The sequence below is a fragment of the Saccoglossus kowalevskii genome, chromosome 13 (genome assembly GCF_978046115.1).
Source record: "Saccoglossus kowalevskii chromosome 13, keSacKowa6.1, whole genome shotgun sequence".
Lineage (NCBI taxonomy): Eukaryota > Metazoa > Hemichordata > Enteropneusta > Harrimaniidae > Saccoglossus > Saccoglossus kowalevskii.
Genome location: NC_140653.1, coordinates 20541268 through 20556556, shown reverse-complemented (window position 1 = coordinate 20556556; position 15289 = coordinate 20541268). Strand labels below are relative to the sequence as shown.

Below are 15289 nucleotides of genomic sequence, written 5' to 3'. Positions count from 1 at the left end.
ATAGTGCAGTCCTTTTCTGGAGGTCATTTGTGGTTACCAAAGCATTCAGGGTCATTATGTTTTTGAACCTATTAACTATATGGCTGATTCAATTTATTTTTTTATATACATTTGGGGATTTGGGGGAGTATGAACGGCAAAAACTTAAAATAAAAAAAAAGTGCTGTGCAGTATAACCATCGGCTATTTTCGGTTATGTTCGTGTATTCAACATGGCGGCCTCCTTGTGCAATAATATCGACACGATTAAATCCTGCTGATTCAACATAAATTTACACAGGACACAGTTTCTGTGTGTTATGAGGTGCAGTTGTTGTTTGGTTATCCTTTGTATTACCAAAAATAATGTCAGCACATACTGTGGATACGGCTCTTGTTGGCTGGTGCCGGGAAGAACTGTCAAGACTTCTGCAGAACGATATTGCAGAAGACATTGTAAGGTAAGCCGGGTCTCAAATTGTAGGCAAATGGGATGGAGGGGGTTCTAAAAAACATGTATCGACAGGGAAGTTTGTCTTATTTTAAAAGAAGGCATATGGACTAATCATGATTAATAGCACGTCCCACAACAATATTTCAAAACATAGGGACAGGCTCTTAATTCTCCACGAAACTTTATCAAAACCAATATTTAAATATTTTTTTCAGACAGTGGCCTATAATCTTCATAAAAATGCTTCCTACTGTTTCCCCGTGGCGTGTGAAATATTTCTACAAACGCTGCCTGCTTATCTCTTCGTTAATATCAATTGTACTGAATGGTAAAAACATAAACACAAAACATAAATTACAAAGAAAAATACTGACAATCACACATAGATTACTCATACGAAGTGAAATGACCCAAAATAACGTACCTTTCTTAACAACACAAAATGCTGGTCACATGGATAATATGGCTTTATTACGATACGGTACCAGAAAAAGAAATTGTCAATCACCATGGAACAACTGTATACATAAGCAATATAAAATTAAAAAGCTCTTACATTTATGTAAAAATAAATTAATTAAAGCTCAAGATGATCCCCTCACTGTTACAAATTACTTCTTGAATTCTGTTTCTTAGCCACAAGGTATTTATAACTGGTGACTGGTCACTAAAAGGTGATTCATCTAGATAATAAATTGGGTGTAATGCAATCCCCACTTGAGTGACAGGTAAAACCTTAGACTTAGTGATAGCAAAGACATACAATTCCTGACACTTCAGTGATCTAAAAATTTAATATCAGACTGTAAATGCCAGCATCAAGACTGGTTGAAATATGTATGTGCAATAAAGTGTAATCTACAAATCATGGACAATTAGATTTTATATTTACAACCAAGTCAATAAAAGTATTAAAAAGAAGTGGTCTCAAAATACTTTTGCAATGATAAGTAAGAATTGAGCCAACCCTATTTTAAAGCATGTTCTGAATATTAAATTGCTCAGCCAATTTATGCAATATGTTGTAATGTGATGTGATGTGGAATTGCAAGTCAAATAAACAATATAGGATCTGCTGCTTGTTTTCCGCCAACCACCACCGTTGTCTGCCGCACCCAGATACTTATTGAATTCTTAGTGGAGTGTCATGGATTGGATGAAAAATTTGTTTATCAGCACAGTGTTTGTGTGACACAACAGCCATCTGAATACAATAAAAAACATCACCCGCGTTGTGTTAAAATTTGTAAAAGTATTTTCATTTGCAGATTTTCATATCTCAATTTCAGTTCTCAAGAAATTCAGGAAGTGAATTAGTGGTGGTATTCTCTCACTATTAAGTCCAATTACAAACCATTATAATCTATCTAGGTACATCTTGGGGATTGAAGATGTTGAAGAATTACAAGAATATTTATTTGAATTGTTGGATGGATCCAATCGAGAGCATAAACAATTTGTTGATGACCTTGTCCTGCGTGTAATGAACCCACCAGCAGTGCCAGAAAATGTACACATTTACAGAAAAAAGGATGATGTTGACGAAATTGCAACAGGCGCCAAGGGTAAAGCCAAAAAAAATAAACATAAACCTGAGAAACAGAAAATTGATCTGATGAAGGTTCCATATAAGCCAAGGATGCCTGGTGATCCTTCTCCCGTAGTAAGTCACTGTTTTATTCTACCTTTAATTAGACAAGGATTTTCAGTCTTTGAAAGAAATAGTGTTTATGCGATGAAAAGTAATGAACGGAGGAATGCTGAATAAAGGAACAGATGCTTATTTGTGTGTTGATGCTAGGTAATTGGTTAGAAACTGTGTACTGTGATTGGCTAAAAAAATTGCAAGAGGAGGCGAAGAGCTAAACTGATGCTCAAGTTTAATAATATAAGGTTATTACGAGACTACCTCAAAGTATGCACGAAGACAGTACAACTGGAGTATCGACCGACGCGCAGCGTACTGTCTGAGTGCATACTTTGAGGTATACTCGTAATAACCTTATTATTATACATTTTTTCCTTTAAAGGATACACCATGGGAATGCCGAAATTCAAAATGTTTAGAACAGAATCAGCGAACTTCTTTGTGTGGAGTCCGGTCAAACTCTGGTGGCAGCCATGTTTGTTTTTGTTATTAGAGAACGCTTACGTGCGTAATCATTCCATTATTTGGAATTCGCATTTCCTAATATGGTAGGGTGAAAATACCTTGTAAAATACCACAAAATTACGGCACGCTGTAATGGCGTTACGGTTACAGATGTATAATAACAATGAATAATACAAAGATTAATACAAAATAAAAAAAATAATACAAATAGGAAAATAACTGGAATAAGATTTTTTTTTTTGCTCTAGTACGGGCCACAGAAATAAGTTAAAAATAAACTAATATAGTTTGTCTTCAAAGTCTTGTACCTAGCCAAAATCAAAATCTTATTTTAGCAGGGTGTCAGAGACATTTTGAGAAAGGAAATGTGAAATTCAACAATTTAAATTCATGTTTTGTGATCTAATTTTGCGCCATGTATGCCATTTTTTTTCTTTGCCGCCAAATACATGTCAGATCAATACATCTCATTTAGTATTATGTGATGATGTTGTCTGCAAATCATAATATGTGAAGATATTTGAATGTGTGATCTAATATAATTAAGTTCTACATATTGTACACCAAGTTTAAATTGGTCTCCAATATGTATATTTAGAAATGCACTGTTTATAGTGTTTCTCATTTTAGGAAATGGTTTATGATAAACATAGAAAGTCAATCTTAGCATTCCATCTCAATAGTTGTCTTGGTAGGTTCGTCAGTGAAGTACTGTTTTGCTACTCTCTAATAGTCTGGGCTTCTTCCTAAGATTTCACCTTCAGAAAGTTGCTACAGCGACGCATATGTGACCATCCCATTTTTCATGACATTGCAATGAATTTACAAGGTTAATGAAAAAGGGAAGAATAGAGAGGAGATGTACACCTAATGGTTGCTGATATCCATTATGTTGTGTTTGGCTGTGTTTGGGTGAAGTGCAAAGCCAGTTATTTATTTTAAATACTATTAATACATTTCAATTCCTTATTTTCGCAGGAAGATGAGATCATTCCTAACTCTAAAAGCCCGCCACAATCCGATGTCAACAAGCAAGGTGCAAAGAAGAAACAGAAATTTGTAGCACTATATAGTAAAGAAGGTGAAGAGAAAAGTACTGTTAAAATACCAGGTAGACACCCATGTGAATGTCAGGCTCACAGGCACAGACTGGTAAACAATTGCATAAAATGTGGCCGTGTTGTGTGTGACCAGGAAGGTGCAGGGCCATGTTTTTTTTGTGGTTCATTGGTATGTATTTTTGGTTAATGCTTGATATTATTTACATACTTCAACTGTCAACAAAATCAAACACAGCTGCACAATGCGTCTCCATGGTAAAGAGAACATGAAGTCAAGTGCTGTGGCCCATTTCCATGGGAAATTGAATACAAAGTTGCATGTTTTTGTTAAGCTATGTCGTGATATAATTGGTAAGAGTTGTTATTATGTACGGTACGCTAATTGTTGGATCCAGCCCCTTGCTGCGCCCAATCAAATCATTCAAGTTAACTAAGGGTCAAATACAGCTTTTCCTAACATGATCACGCACTGGTTCGTAGGGATGGCCATGAATGGTTAGCTACAGCAAAACTGTGCGAATCAGCCGATGCAAAATTACAAACTCAGCTATAACATCATGTTCTCTTTTATAAGCATTTGTGTGCATCATATTAGACTTTTTTTCAGTAGTTTATGTAACCCATTTATGAAACTATGTTCACAACAGACTAGATGGACTAGGTACCACTGTTGGCTTGTTTTTGTTCGAAAATCAACAAATAAAGAAATGTTGTTTCCTTGGATCAAATCACAATGAAAATACCCTGTCAACTGTCAAATCTAAACAATTTTCAAAAGTATGATATATCAAATTTGCTTAAAACCTACTGTGTTTATTTTTGTTGGTTCGTAATTGGCTTTTACTTGAAATTTGTACATGTGTGATGTAAGTTGTCTTGGAATATTCAAACGTGATCTCAATGCCGAAGGTTGAAAATCAATCGAATGCCAAAAGAAATGAAAAAATATCACCCATGTCTGTCTCTACGTTTTCTAGTGTCTTTGCTTTCATCTATCAACATTGGTGTGATTGATGACAACCAGCAGTCTAAATCCAAGATGGTTACATGCACAAACTTGATTCCTGTTTTCTAGGTGTGTTCTTCAGAACAGCTTGAAATCTTAGCAAGGAACTCGCACAAAAGTGAGAAGCTGATGCGAAAATTAATGGGTGATGTTATCGTTAAAGATAAAGCATTAGGAACAGTGGAAAAAGATTCCAGTAAACTTTGCAGTGGTTTGGATAAAGCTATAATGCACAAGAATAAACTTATTGAATACGATAAGACAAGGTATTTTGTTTTGTGAACCTGGTGCTTACATACCACGATTGCAGCATGTTATAGTTACTACATGCTTATTCCTTCATCTTTGCTGAATGTGAGAACTAAATAAAAATATCACTGCATGCCCCATGTACTGTGGAATACTTTATTTTCGCTGGAATTAATTTTCGCTGAAGAGACTTTTTGGGTGTTTTGTATGGAATTTATTTTCACTGATTTTTGATGAGTTGAATGTTAAATATAGGAAAAAAAGTATATTTGCTGGATTTTATTTTCACGGAATCATCCCTTCAGCGAAGGTAGCGAAAATAAATTTCAAGCGAAAATAAAGTATTCTACAGTATTTATATGCTCCGCCATACACCACACTATGATGAACATACACCATTTATGTAATAATGCATGGTCTATGCATATATATAACTTCAGGTTGTTCTGTACTTCTGTAGTGCACGAAGAACACATGTAATTGATGATGAATCAGATTATTTCGCAACTGATACCAATAGATGGTTATCAAAAAAGGAGAGAGAAGTCTTGAAAAATAGAGAAGATGAGCTAAGGGAGCAAAGACATGGTTCCAGAAGAGGCAAAAAGATTACACTAGACTTTGCTGGGAGAAAAGTAATTGAAGACAATGAACCAATCAATATGTACGACAGGTAGGAATCCTCTTCTGGCGTGTTATTGTGTATGTTTCTGGTTGTCGATATAATGAGAGAGGTCACACCACCCAAATCAAAACTAACAAGAGAGCTAGTAAATACTACTCGTATTATAGATTATTTTGAAGAGATTTCACTGTCATATCTTTCCTAAAACTTATTTTAGGTCCGTCACTAAAACATGTTTCATCATCATGCTAGTTTTGTTTGAAAAACCAGGCTTCACACTTTTTAGTCCCCGCTCGAATCAAAGTTGGTATGGTGATCATATCTATTGGGTTATAATTGCATGTCATATATTTTCTGTGATTCAAACTAATATAGCTGACTGGTGGCCATTTTGTTTTTCATGATACCCATGCCTACTTTCTCATGAATGCAATGAACATTTGTGTTTAAATTTTGTACAAAAACAGTATATCAATAGATACATCAACATGAACATTATTTTTGTAATTTGGTTCAATATGACTGCCCAATATCCAATTCTCTTGTAAAAGCACTAAATCATAATTTTTTACAAATCCATCTCCTATTAATGGTTTCAATCTAATCTCAATGACTTAATCAGCATCAAATTGATATGTCAGATCACAAAATTGTGGACAGGGACTGTGTCATTAACAATGACTTGTTATTTTTTACATAGTGGTAAACTGCACCAATACAATAGAATATGGAAATGTTTTCTGCTGCAGAGGATGTTTAGTCATTTCAAATAGATCTTTACTGCATATATTTCAAAGCATTATTTAATAGATCATGTTAATTGTTAAACATACATGTATATCTTGTTGTTATGGTATTGAATAATCGTAATACATAAAAAAAGAAGAAGAAAAACATGCCACTGCATTGTTTTTCAGTATTTCTTATTCCCAATTTTGTTGTTGTCAATTCATTTTTATAGGGAGGATGCAGTAGTCCAAGCTGTAAATTTTGGTACTGATTACAGGACTGAAAGTCAAAAGACAAGTGGTCTTATTAAACCTGGTATTAGCCAGCCAGCACCAAAAGTGAGTTATAAGTGAGATACAGGTGCCAATAATTTGTACATCTTCAAGACAAAATTGATATTCCTATCGTGTTCTTCAGAGGTATATGCCCAGTCATGGCAGCTAATTTGAATATAGTGATAATAGCTTATTTACACATAATTATAGCTAATTTGCACCGAATATACCTTTTTCCTATATTTTACATTCAACTTTTAAAAAATTAATTCCAGCTAAATTAAAGTATTTTACAGTAGCTTATTTACATATAATGATAAGAGCTAATGTGTATGTGTATTTTGTTAAAGCAGAAAAAATTAACAATAATCTCTGCTGTTACCAGTTTGTTTTAGATAACAAGTCTCAAGCATCTACTGGTAATAGTAAATCAGAAATCTCACAATCACGTATTCTACGTATTCAAGATAAAGAATTACTTGAAATGTCAGATGATGGGATGTGTTTGAGTATGCACCAACCCTGGGCGTCATTGCTTATAGCTGGTATTAAAAAGTAAGTTACTTGAAATGTCAGATGATGGGATATGTCTCAGTATGCACCAACCCTGGGCGTCATTGCTTATAGCTGGTATTAAAAAGTAAGTTACTTGAAATGTCAGATGATGGGATATGTCTCGGTATGCACCAACCCTGGGCGTTATTGCTTATAGCTGGTATTAAAAAGTAAGTTACTTAAAATGTCAGATGATGGGATATGTCTCGGTATGCACCAACCCTGGGCATCATTGCTTATAGCTGGTATTAAAAAGTAAGTTACTTAAAATGTCAGATGATGAGATATGTCTCAGTATGCACCAACCCTGGGCGTCATTGCTTATACAAATGTAGCTGGTATTAAAAAGTAAGTTACTTGAAATGTCAGATGATGGGATATGTCTCAGTATGCACCAACCGAGGGCGTCATTGCTTATAGCTGGTATTAAAAAGTAAGTTACTTGAAATGTCAGATGATGGGATATGTCTCAGTATGCACCAACCCTGGGCATCATTGCTTATACAAATGTAGCTGGTATTAAAAAGTAAGTTACTTGAAATGTCAGATGATGGGATATGTCTCAGTATGCACCAACCCTGGGCGTCAATGCTTATAGCTGGTATTAAAAAGTAAGTTACTTGAAATGTCAGATGATGGGATGTGTCTCAGTATGCACCAACCCTGAGCGTCATTGCTTATAGCTGGTATTAAAAAGTAAGTTACTTGAAATGTCAGATGATGGGATATGTCTCAGTATGCACCAACCCTGGGCATCATTGCTTATAGCTGGTATTAAAAAGTAAGTTACTTGAAATGTCAGATGATGGGATATGTCTCAGTATGCACCAACCCTGGGCATCATTGCTTATAGCTGGTATTAAAAAGTAAGTTACTTGAAATGTCAGATGATGGGATATGTCTCAGTATGCACCAACCCTGGGCGTCATTGCTTATAGCTGGTATTAAAAAGTAAGTTACTTGAAATGTCAGATGATGGGATGTGTCTCAGTATGCACCAACCCTGGGCGTTAATGCTTATAGCTGGTATTAAAAAGTAAGTTACTTGAAATGTCAGATGATGGGATATGTCTCAGTATGCACCAACCCTGGGCGTCATTGCTTATAGCTGGTATTAAAAAGTAAGTTACTTGAAATGTCAGATGATGAGATATGTCTCGGTATGCACCAACCCTGGGCGTTATTGCTTATAGCTGGTATTAAAAAGTAAGTTACTTGAAATGTCAGATGATGGGATATGTCTCAGTATGCACCAACCCTGGGCGTCATTGCTTATAGCTGGTAAGTTACCAGTACATGAAATGTTAGGTGATGGCAATAGCATGGGTATCATATATACTGGTCACCCACTCTTTTTTTCTCAATATGTTCCTACCTGGGTTGTATTTAGACCTTATGACCAGCAAAGTAATGTACACCTGTGTATTTCAATTTCTAGACATGAAGGTAGAACCTGGTACAGTGCACATCGAGGCAGGTTATGGATAGCCGCTGCTGCTAATAGACCAACTCCACAAGAAATAGCTGAAGTTGAAAATGCACATAAGATTATTTACCCGAGTAAGTCTAATTGGATTGAATATTTTGATACTTCTACGGAATCTACAACACAGTTATAAGCCTGTGCATACAGCTGAAGACACTCAACACTTATTATCAACCTTGAATGCGACACATGCTCAAGCAGGCTTTGTTTCTACCAAAATAAAACCACTATGAGATACAAAACCTTGTCAGTTGGTCTGAATTATGACTACCATATTTGCAATATTAGAAATGTATCTTCTATAGACACAGGTATGAACCAAAAAATGCATTTATTGTATGCTGAATCATCAAAATATTGCAATGTCACTGCTTAAAACTCTTTCATCCGACACGTTTTGCACAAAACACTAAAAGTGTATAGTGGTCTTACTATCACATTTTATGGAAAATTAAACAGATTGCAAAACATGGTGCAAATATGACTTGTCATGGTTCCTCTGTCTGCTTAAGCAACATAGTGTTACAGGCATTAATATTTTGTTGAGAGTTAAAGTTCCAATTTTGCCACTCTTCAATAGTGGATTTTAAGAGGATGACAGAGTTATTATGCCATATTATGATTATTTGATTCGTAGAAATGTAGAGAAGTAACATCCTTTATGTTGGAAGAAATTAATACTTGTTGACTATATATCTCTGAATACGTACAAGTGTATGTATATGTAAAGACAAGTAAACAGTTTTGTCACTATCAAACAGCATTTATAATAGCCTATTTTTAAGAGAAATATGAAAACAATAATTCACAATCACTGTGGCGCCGGGATGTGTTGATGCTGGTTGTAAAATATGACAAATAATCTGAAACTGATTAGACAGGTAAATATAATACAAAAACAACCAAATAAATTATAAAATGAAAATTTAATTTATTGTGATTGGGTATGAACACTGAATGTGGAATGATACAGGTCTGCCAAAAAACTGTTAAGTACATTTCTCCACATTGTGTCCTTTACAATACTGTATAGTGATCCCACTGTGTGTGCCTGCTTACCATGTAGATGGAATAAACTTCTTCTTCTTTACTTTGTTTTTTTTGCAGATGAACATTTTGATTTCCCTTCCCAGTATCCAGTCAGTTGTTTGTTGGGTAGTGTTGATGTTACAGATTGCTTATCACAAGAGCAGTATCGAGAAAAGGTAAACAACTTTTAATTGCCAACAAATGTCCTTCCATTTGTACCAATTCAAGTTTATTAATGCTGCATCTTGATTTCTGATTTTTATATCTATTAATTTTACTTTTCTGTTGAAAAACAGGAATTGCTCTCATTGGTCTGTTGTTTCTCAGACATGCATTTACAGATTTTATTTATATAAATATCGTAATTATCCAGGTAAGCGCCCAGGGTCCTGAAAATGAAAAATTGACAACATGCAGATTAAATTGTGACAGGGAATAGAATGGCAAATGAAAATATTCACTGGAAATAAATGAACAATATGCAACTTAGAAGTATAACAAAAATAGTTTATTGCTTATAATGTGACAAATAAACCAACATAATAAAAATAGACAGTGAGGAATCATTTGAATTAGCATTTCCTCGCCGACAAACACGCCCAATACATCTGAACTCAAAATGAACTAAAATGTCAGGGATTAAACTGCGTAAAATTATTTTTGGTTTTGACAAATTAAAAATCAACTGTCATACAAGGTCAATAATAATTTACAAATTTCATGGTAAAAATTACGGAGGTTCGTAGTTGTTTGAAAAAACTTATCACATCTCTGTCAATCATCTTTGCCCTTTAATCATCTGCTTTACTGATTGGCTAAGAATGACATCACTACTCGTGTTTCATCATAGAGGTCAAGTCAACATTGCTTTCTTATCAGACTAGGCACTCATCAATCACGGTGAAAGTTACCATTCAGCAAGTTCCGACAGTTGAAATGTCTCACTGTATGGATATCGTGCTGGGCTTGAACTAGGAATTTTTTTTTCTCCAATGACAGAAGAATAATTTTCATGACAGAAATGCAACAGCGGTGATGAAAGATGGTAAAAAAGTTGGCAGTCTTCGGCGTGACATTGCAAAATTGCTGGCCCCAGTTATGGATTCACAAACTGTCAACTATTTATAAAGCCAAAATAACGTTATTTCAAGCACTTTTCCTGGTATGGGTTGATACAATATTGCAACATTGATTTCATTGTCGACGACGCTAAAGCCGAACGAGTATGACACTTGCTTTGCGGCTCTTTATATACTGCAAGATTTGCTTAAATTGTTTCTAAGGAAGCACAAACCAAGCAGCCCTTTTCAGGGCCACAACATATTTCTAAAAGAGAACTACCGTGCTGCCCTGAAGGCTCTCACAGTTATTTCGCGTTCACCCCTCGTTTTACGCAATCAACAGATATTTTTCACAACAAGAAAGTCAACTGTTAATACAACGAAAAAAAAAAGTGTAGAAAAAGATCCCCTGGGCGTATGCCTGGACATGATCTCAATTTCTTTATTGTATCAAAATTGGGGAGTGGGCGTTTTGCATCGGCCCTTACCCAGATAAATATGGTATATGAATGAAAGAACTTAAAATTTTGCTCTTTTTTGAGTTGCCCGTAAAAAAATGTGAATTTCAACTATAGAGGGCGCTTCATATAGTTGGCATGTTTTTTTTAACAGCATGTCTGTTTCAATTAATTACACTTTCTGCTTCGTATGTAAAACATGCTTTTATATTAACAATGAAACATGCATTTAATTTATCTTTTTTGCCCTCAGATTCCAGATGGAGAGTCTGGTTCACCATATATTTTTATTTGTGAAAATCCACTTGAGTTGATTGTTAAATTTCCCATTAAAGGAAAACATAAAATTTGTAAGTACCTTTAACTGTAATTACTGTGGAATACTTTATTTTCGCTGGAATTAATTTTCGCTCGGCTGAAAAGGCTTTTTGGGAGTTTTGTATGGAATTTATTTTCACTGATTTCTGATGAGTTTAATGTGAAATATAGGAAAAAAAGTTTATTCGCTGGATTTTATTTTCATGGAATCATCCCTTCAGCGAAAATAGCGAAAATAAATTCCAAGCGAAAATAAAGTATTCTACAGTATTTGTTTCATATTTTACAGACTACTATAATTCCCAATTGTTACTCAGTGCTTACCGAAAAACGTTCACAATAATTCAAAATGTTCACATTAATTATTTTTTACTCCAGTGTAGTCTTTGCATTTTGTGTGTCTGTGTATATATATTTGGGAGGTGTCTTTTCCACTTATATCACAGGAACCAATTATCAGATTTCAATTTTAAGCATTTTCATTTGTTTTTCAAGTACCATTTAACAGATTTCAATGTAACTTGGTACATAGATGCTTTGGTATAATGCTTAGACCTGAATAGGTTTTGGTTAAAATCTGTGCATATTAATGATCTAATTTGCATATTAATAAGCCCATTTTAAGCTTTTTCACCAATATCTCGTCAGATTTCAATGAAACTTGGTACATATGTGCTTTGGTATAATACTTAGACCTGAATAGGTTTTGGTTGAAATCTGTGCATATTAATGATCTAATTTGCATATTAATAAGCCCATTTTAAGCTTTTTCACCAATATCTCGTCAGATTTCAATGAAACTTGGTACATAGATGCTTTGGTATAATACTTAGACCTGAATAGGTTTTGGTTGAAATCTGTGCATATTAATGATCTAATTTGCATATTAATAAGCCCATTTTAAGCTTTTTCACCAATATCTCGTCAGATTTCAATGAAACTTGGTACATAACCCATATCCATGCTTAAGGTTAACTTTTGCGCTTACTAATTACGTAATTTGCATAAATTACCCAGTATCCAGATATCTTGAGTATCATCAAATTAAAAAAAAAACTGGAACACAGGTGCTTTTGGATAATCCACATATCCTTTTACTTCAGGGTTGAAATCCAAGCATATTAATTACCTACTTTCTGAAAATTGGGTCATATGAATATGGGGTCAAGCCCTGTTGCTGATAAGGGCTTGCAACTAGTGCTCTAATGAAGGAATTTGACAAGAAGTATGACTAACATATCAGATGACCATATATGGTCATGTGACCTAATTAAAACTGTATTATCTTAAGTATAGTTGCAGATAGGGACATACAAATAGTACTATAATTGTGTTTTCGGATAAGATACAAGACCAAAATATCAAGTCATCAAATATGGTCATGATTTCATTAAATATTTATAATTGTTATACCATAGCCACTTGGAACCACCCTGATCAGTTTTGCATTTATATTTTAAATGCCATTTTTCCTCCATTTGAAGCTCATATGCATAATTGTAAATGACAATGGCAAGTCTGGTCAAAAAAAGTCATATTTTAATGATTTTGCATGCAATAGATAAAATTTATTCTTTATACATATTGGAGATGTGCTTCTAATATAGTAAATACAGTATTTCTTATTTGTGATTCATGCTTCCAATATCCTTAGCAAACAGAAGTTCTTTCTAAACTTTTTTTGATTTAGTTATCTGTTTTTATTTGTATTTGCCATAGAATAGAGAAACCCAAATGTTCATATGTCATGTGGACGTTCAAGGCACAGTGACTTGATGGAATTTTGTCAAATTTTATCCCAGAAATTCAACTGTTTACACCTATGCTCTTCAATAAATGCTGTTTTTCACACGAGAGACAAATTTGGATGTAGCAGTGAACATTTCACTTTATGGGTCAGTGATTTTGTCAAATTTGGCCTTTCTATCTAGATTTGAGCGTTTGCTACATTTTTTTTAATGATACCTGAATTGTATGAATGAAAAATGGGTAATACCAAGGTTTATAATGAGGGTACGCTAATGTTCGCTTCTCATGAGACCTTCATCGCTTATCAGCGTACATGATTTTAAATCGTTGATGATATTTTTTGATTTCACTTAAATTTACCACTGCTGGTCAATCCTCTCACTTCCAACTTTTCATTATCCTTGTAATAACCCCAAAGATGAAAGTATGACAATAAACTGGTGAAATTGTTTACATATTCCTCTCAATTACTCTCCAACTGCATCCTCAGTGGATTAATATAGCTGTAAATAAAACTAATTTTGTCGCTCTTAACTGTCAATATGCATGTCTAACCTTGGTATAATTTAAGAGGCTGCAGTTTTTGACGTTGAAAGTTACATACTGCCCCCTATAGTTGGATTTAAGAAAGTAGATGCTTATGATAACTGATGGGACAAAAGGTTTGCTGAACAATAATCCTTTGTGTGATCTTTGTGTTGCCTATACAAACATTACAGCTGGCAACTCATTTGTATCCACTTACTTTCTATGTAGTGGACGTTTCATTGTTAATGACAACAAAACGCTCTCGTACCCCACACCGTCATCGCCTTTGTTGTATTTGTTTTACAGGGAAGCTAGACCCACACATACATCAAGCAGCCAAGAAAGGCCTTCGCAGGAAATAAAAGCTGGGTATAATCATAGTATGGGAAACTCAAAGACGATGCAAATCTGATCAAAGCAGTAAAAGCTGTCGTTGCCCCAAGGGTAGGTAGAATGGATGGATCATTGCGTTATCAGCTCTCGAGATGTGGAGAAAGCAGGGAGCCACAAGAGGCCTGCTTGCTAGGGGCTTTTATGCACTTGTCCAGTATTAAAGTCTTGCCGTCGCTTTCAATCAATGACAGTTTGTTGGCTGGAATTATAACAAATTGTCAAGTTTAATATGCGGATCATGCATGGATATGCACCCAAGGAAGACGTTCTGATTTATTTTTAAAGCAGCGGAGTTGTAAATAACATGTTGTCAATGTTAATAATGTTACTTGTAAAATAATAAAAACGTAATTTGACAAATTATGTGTGACGATTCTTAAAGTAATATATCCGAGAATAAGCCAAGTTCATTTTGGCTGTATGCAGTCAAAGGATCCATTGCTGAAAACATTGTTATCATGGAACTTGATCTGAATACAAAATTGATAGAAATGCCATGCTTGTGAATTTCAGACAAAAGCTTTTGCTCGGCTCGGCCGTTCATTATTTATCATGTAAAATGTAAGCGGCTTCTAACCATGGTTTGTTCACTGGCCCTTATAAAATGACCAGAATCAAGTCAACCACATGGTGTGAACCAGCGGGAGAGAATTTTTGCTGGTATGGTATCAATTGCCCACCTTTGTAATAGTCTAACTATTGACACAATCTGTCTCTCACTGCTGCTCACACTATCCCAAGGACAATCAATATTTGAAATAAACTGCGACACTGATCCATAACACAATTTTTAGCTGGGGAAAGCGTTTTAGATGGCGAGAGTTGTTAATGTATGTAGCTGTCCTCTGGGGTGTCCAAACCCCGAGGGGGTTGGGCACTGCTGACATTGTAACTTATCATAATATAAAGTGGTCCCCTAAATGACTATGATGTTGCAATTAATAAGTACTCGGGCCATCTAGACTTAGTTAATTGACCACGGAAACTGTACGGTTTCACTCCACACCCGATTCGGGAGTCCATCATTAACAGCTGTTACATTGGTGAAACTAGACTCCGTTCATCACTGACTCAAAGAGCCTTGCAGGGTCCTTTCATTGGCATACTGAATTAGAAACTAACAAGTCTTGCCCATTTATTTTCATTAATAATTTCAAACTTCCTGGAGTCAAATTCTCTTCAATGTTAATTTCTTGTTTAATATCTTCACCAGTAATACAT

At 34.9% G+C, this 15289-nt stretch overlaps 1 protein-coding gene across 1 annotated transcript; it reads left to right on the top strand.

Moving 5' to 3' along the window:
- The first annotated feature begins 13 nt into the window (after positions 1 to 13).
- LOC100367001 (activating signal cointegrator 1-like) lies at positions 14 to 14428 on the top strand. Its single transcript, XM_002731317.4, has 11 exons — positions 14 to 440; positions 1805 to 2096; positions 3525 to 3776; positions 4683 to 4879; positions 5323 to 5535; positions 6449 to 6554; positions 6877 to 7046; positions 8485 to 8606; positions 9640 to 9737; positions 11334 to 11430; positions 13982 to 14428. The coding sequence occupies exons 1-11, from the start codon at positions 346 to 348 to the stop codon at positions 14035 to 14037; spliced, it is 1698 nt and encodes a 565-aa protein (XP_002731363.1). The 5' UTR covers positions 14 to 345; the 3' UTR covers positions 14038 to 14428.
- Positions 14429 to 15289: the final 861 nt, after the last annotated feature.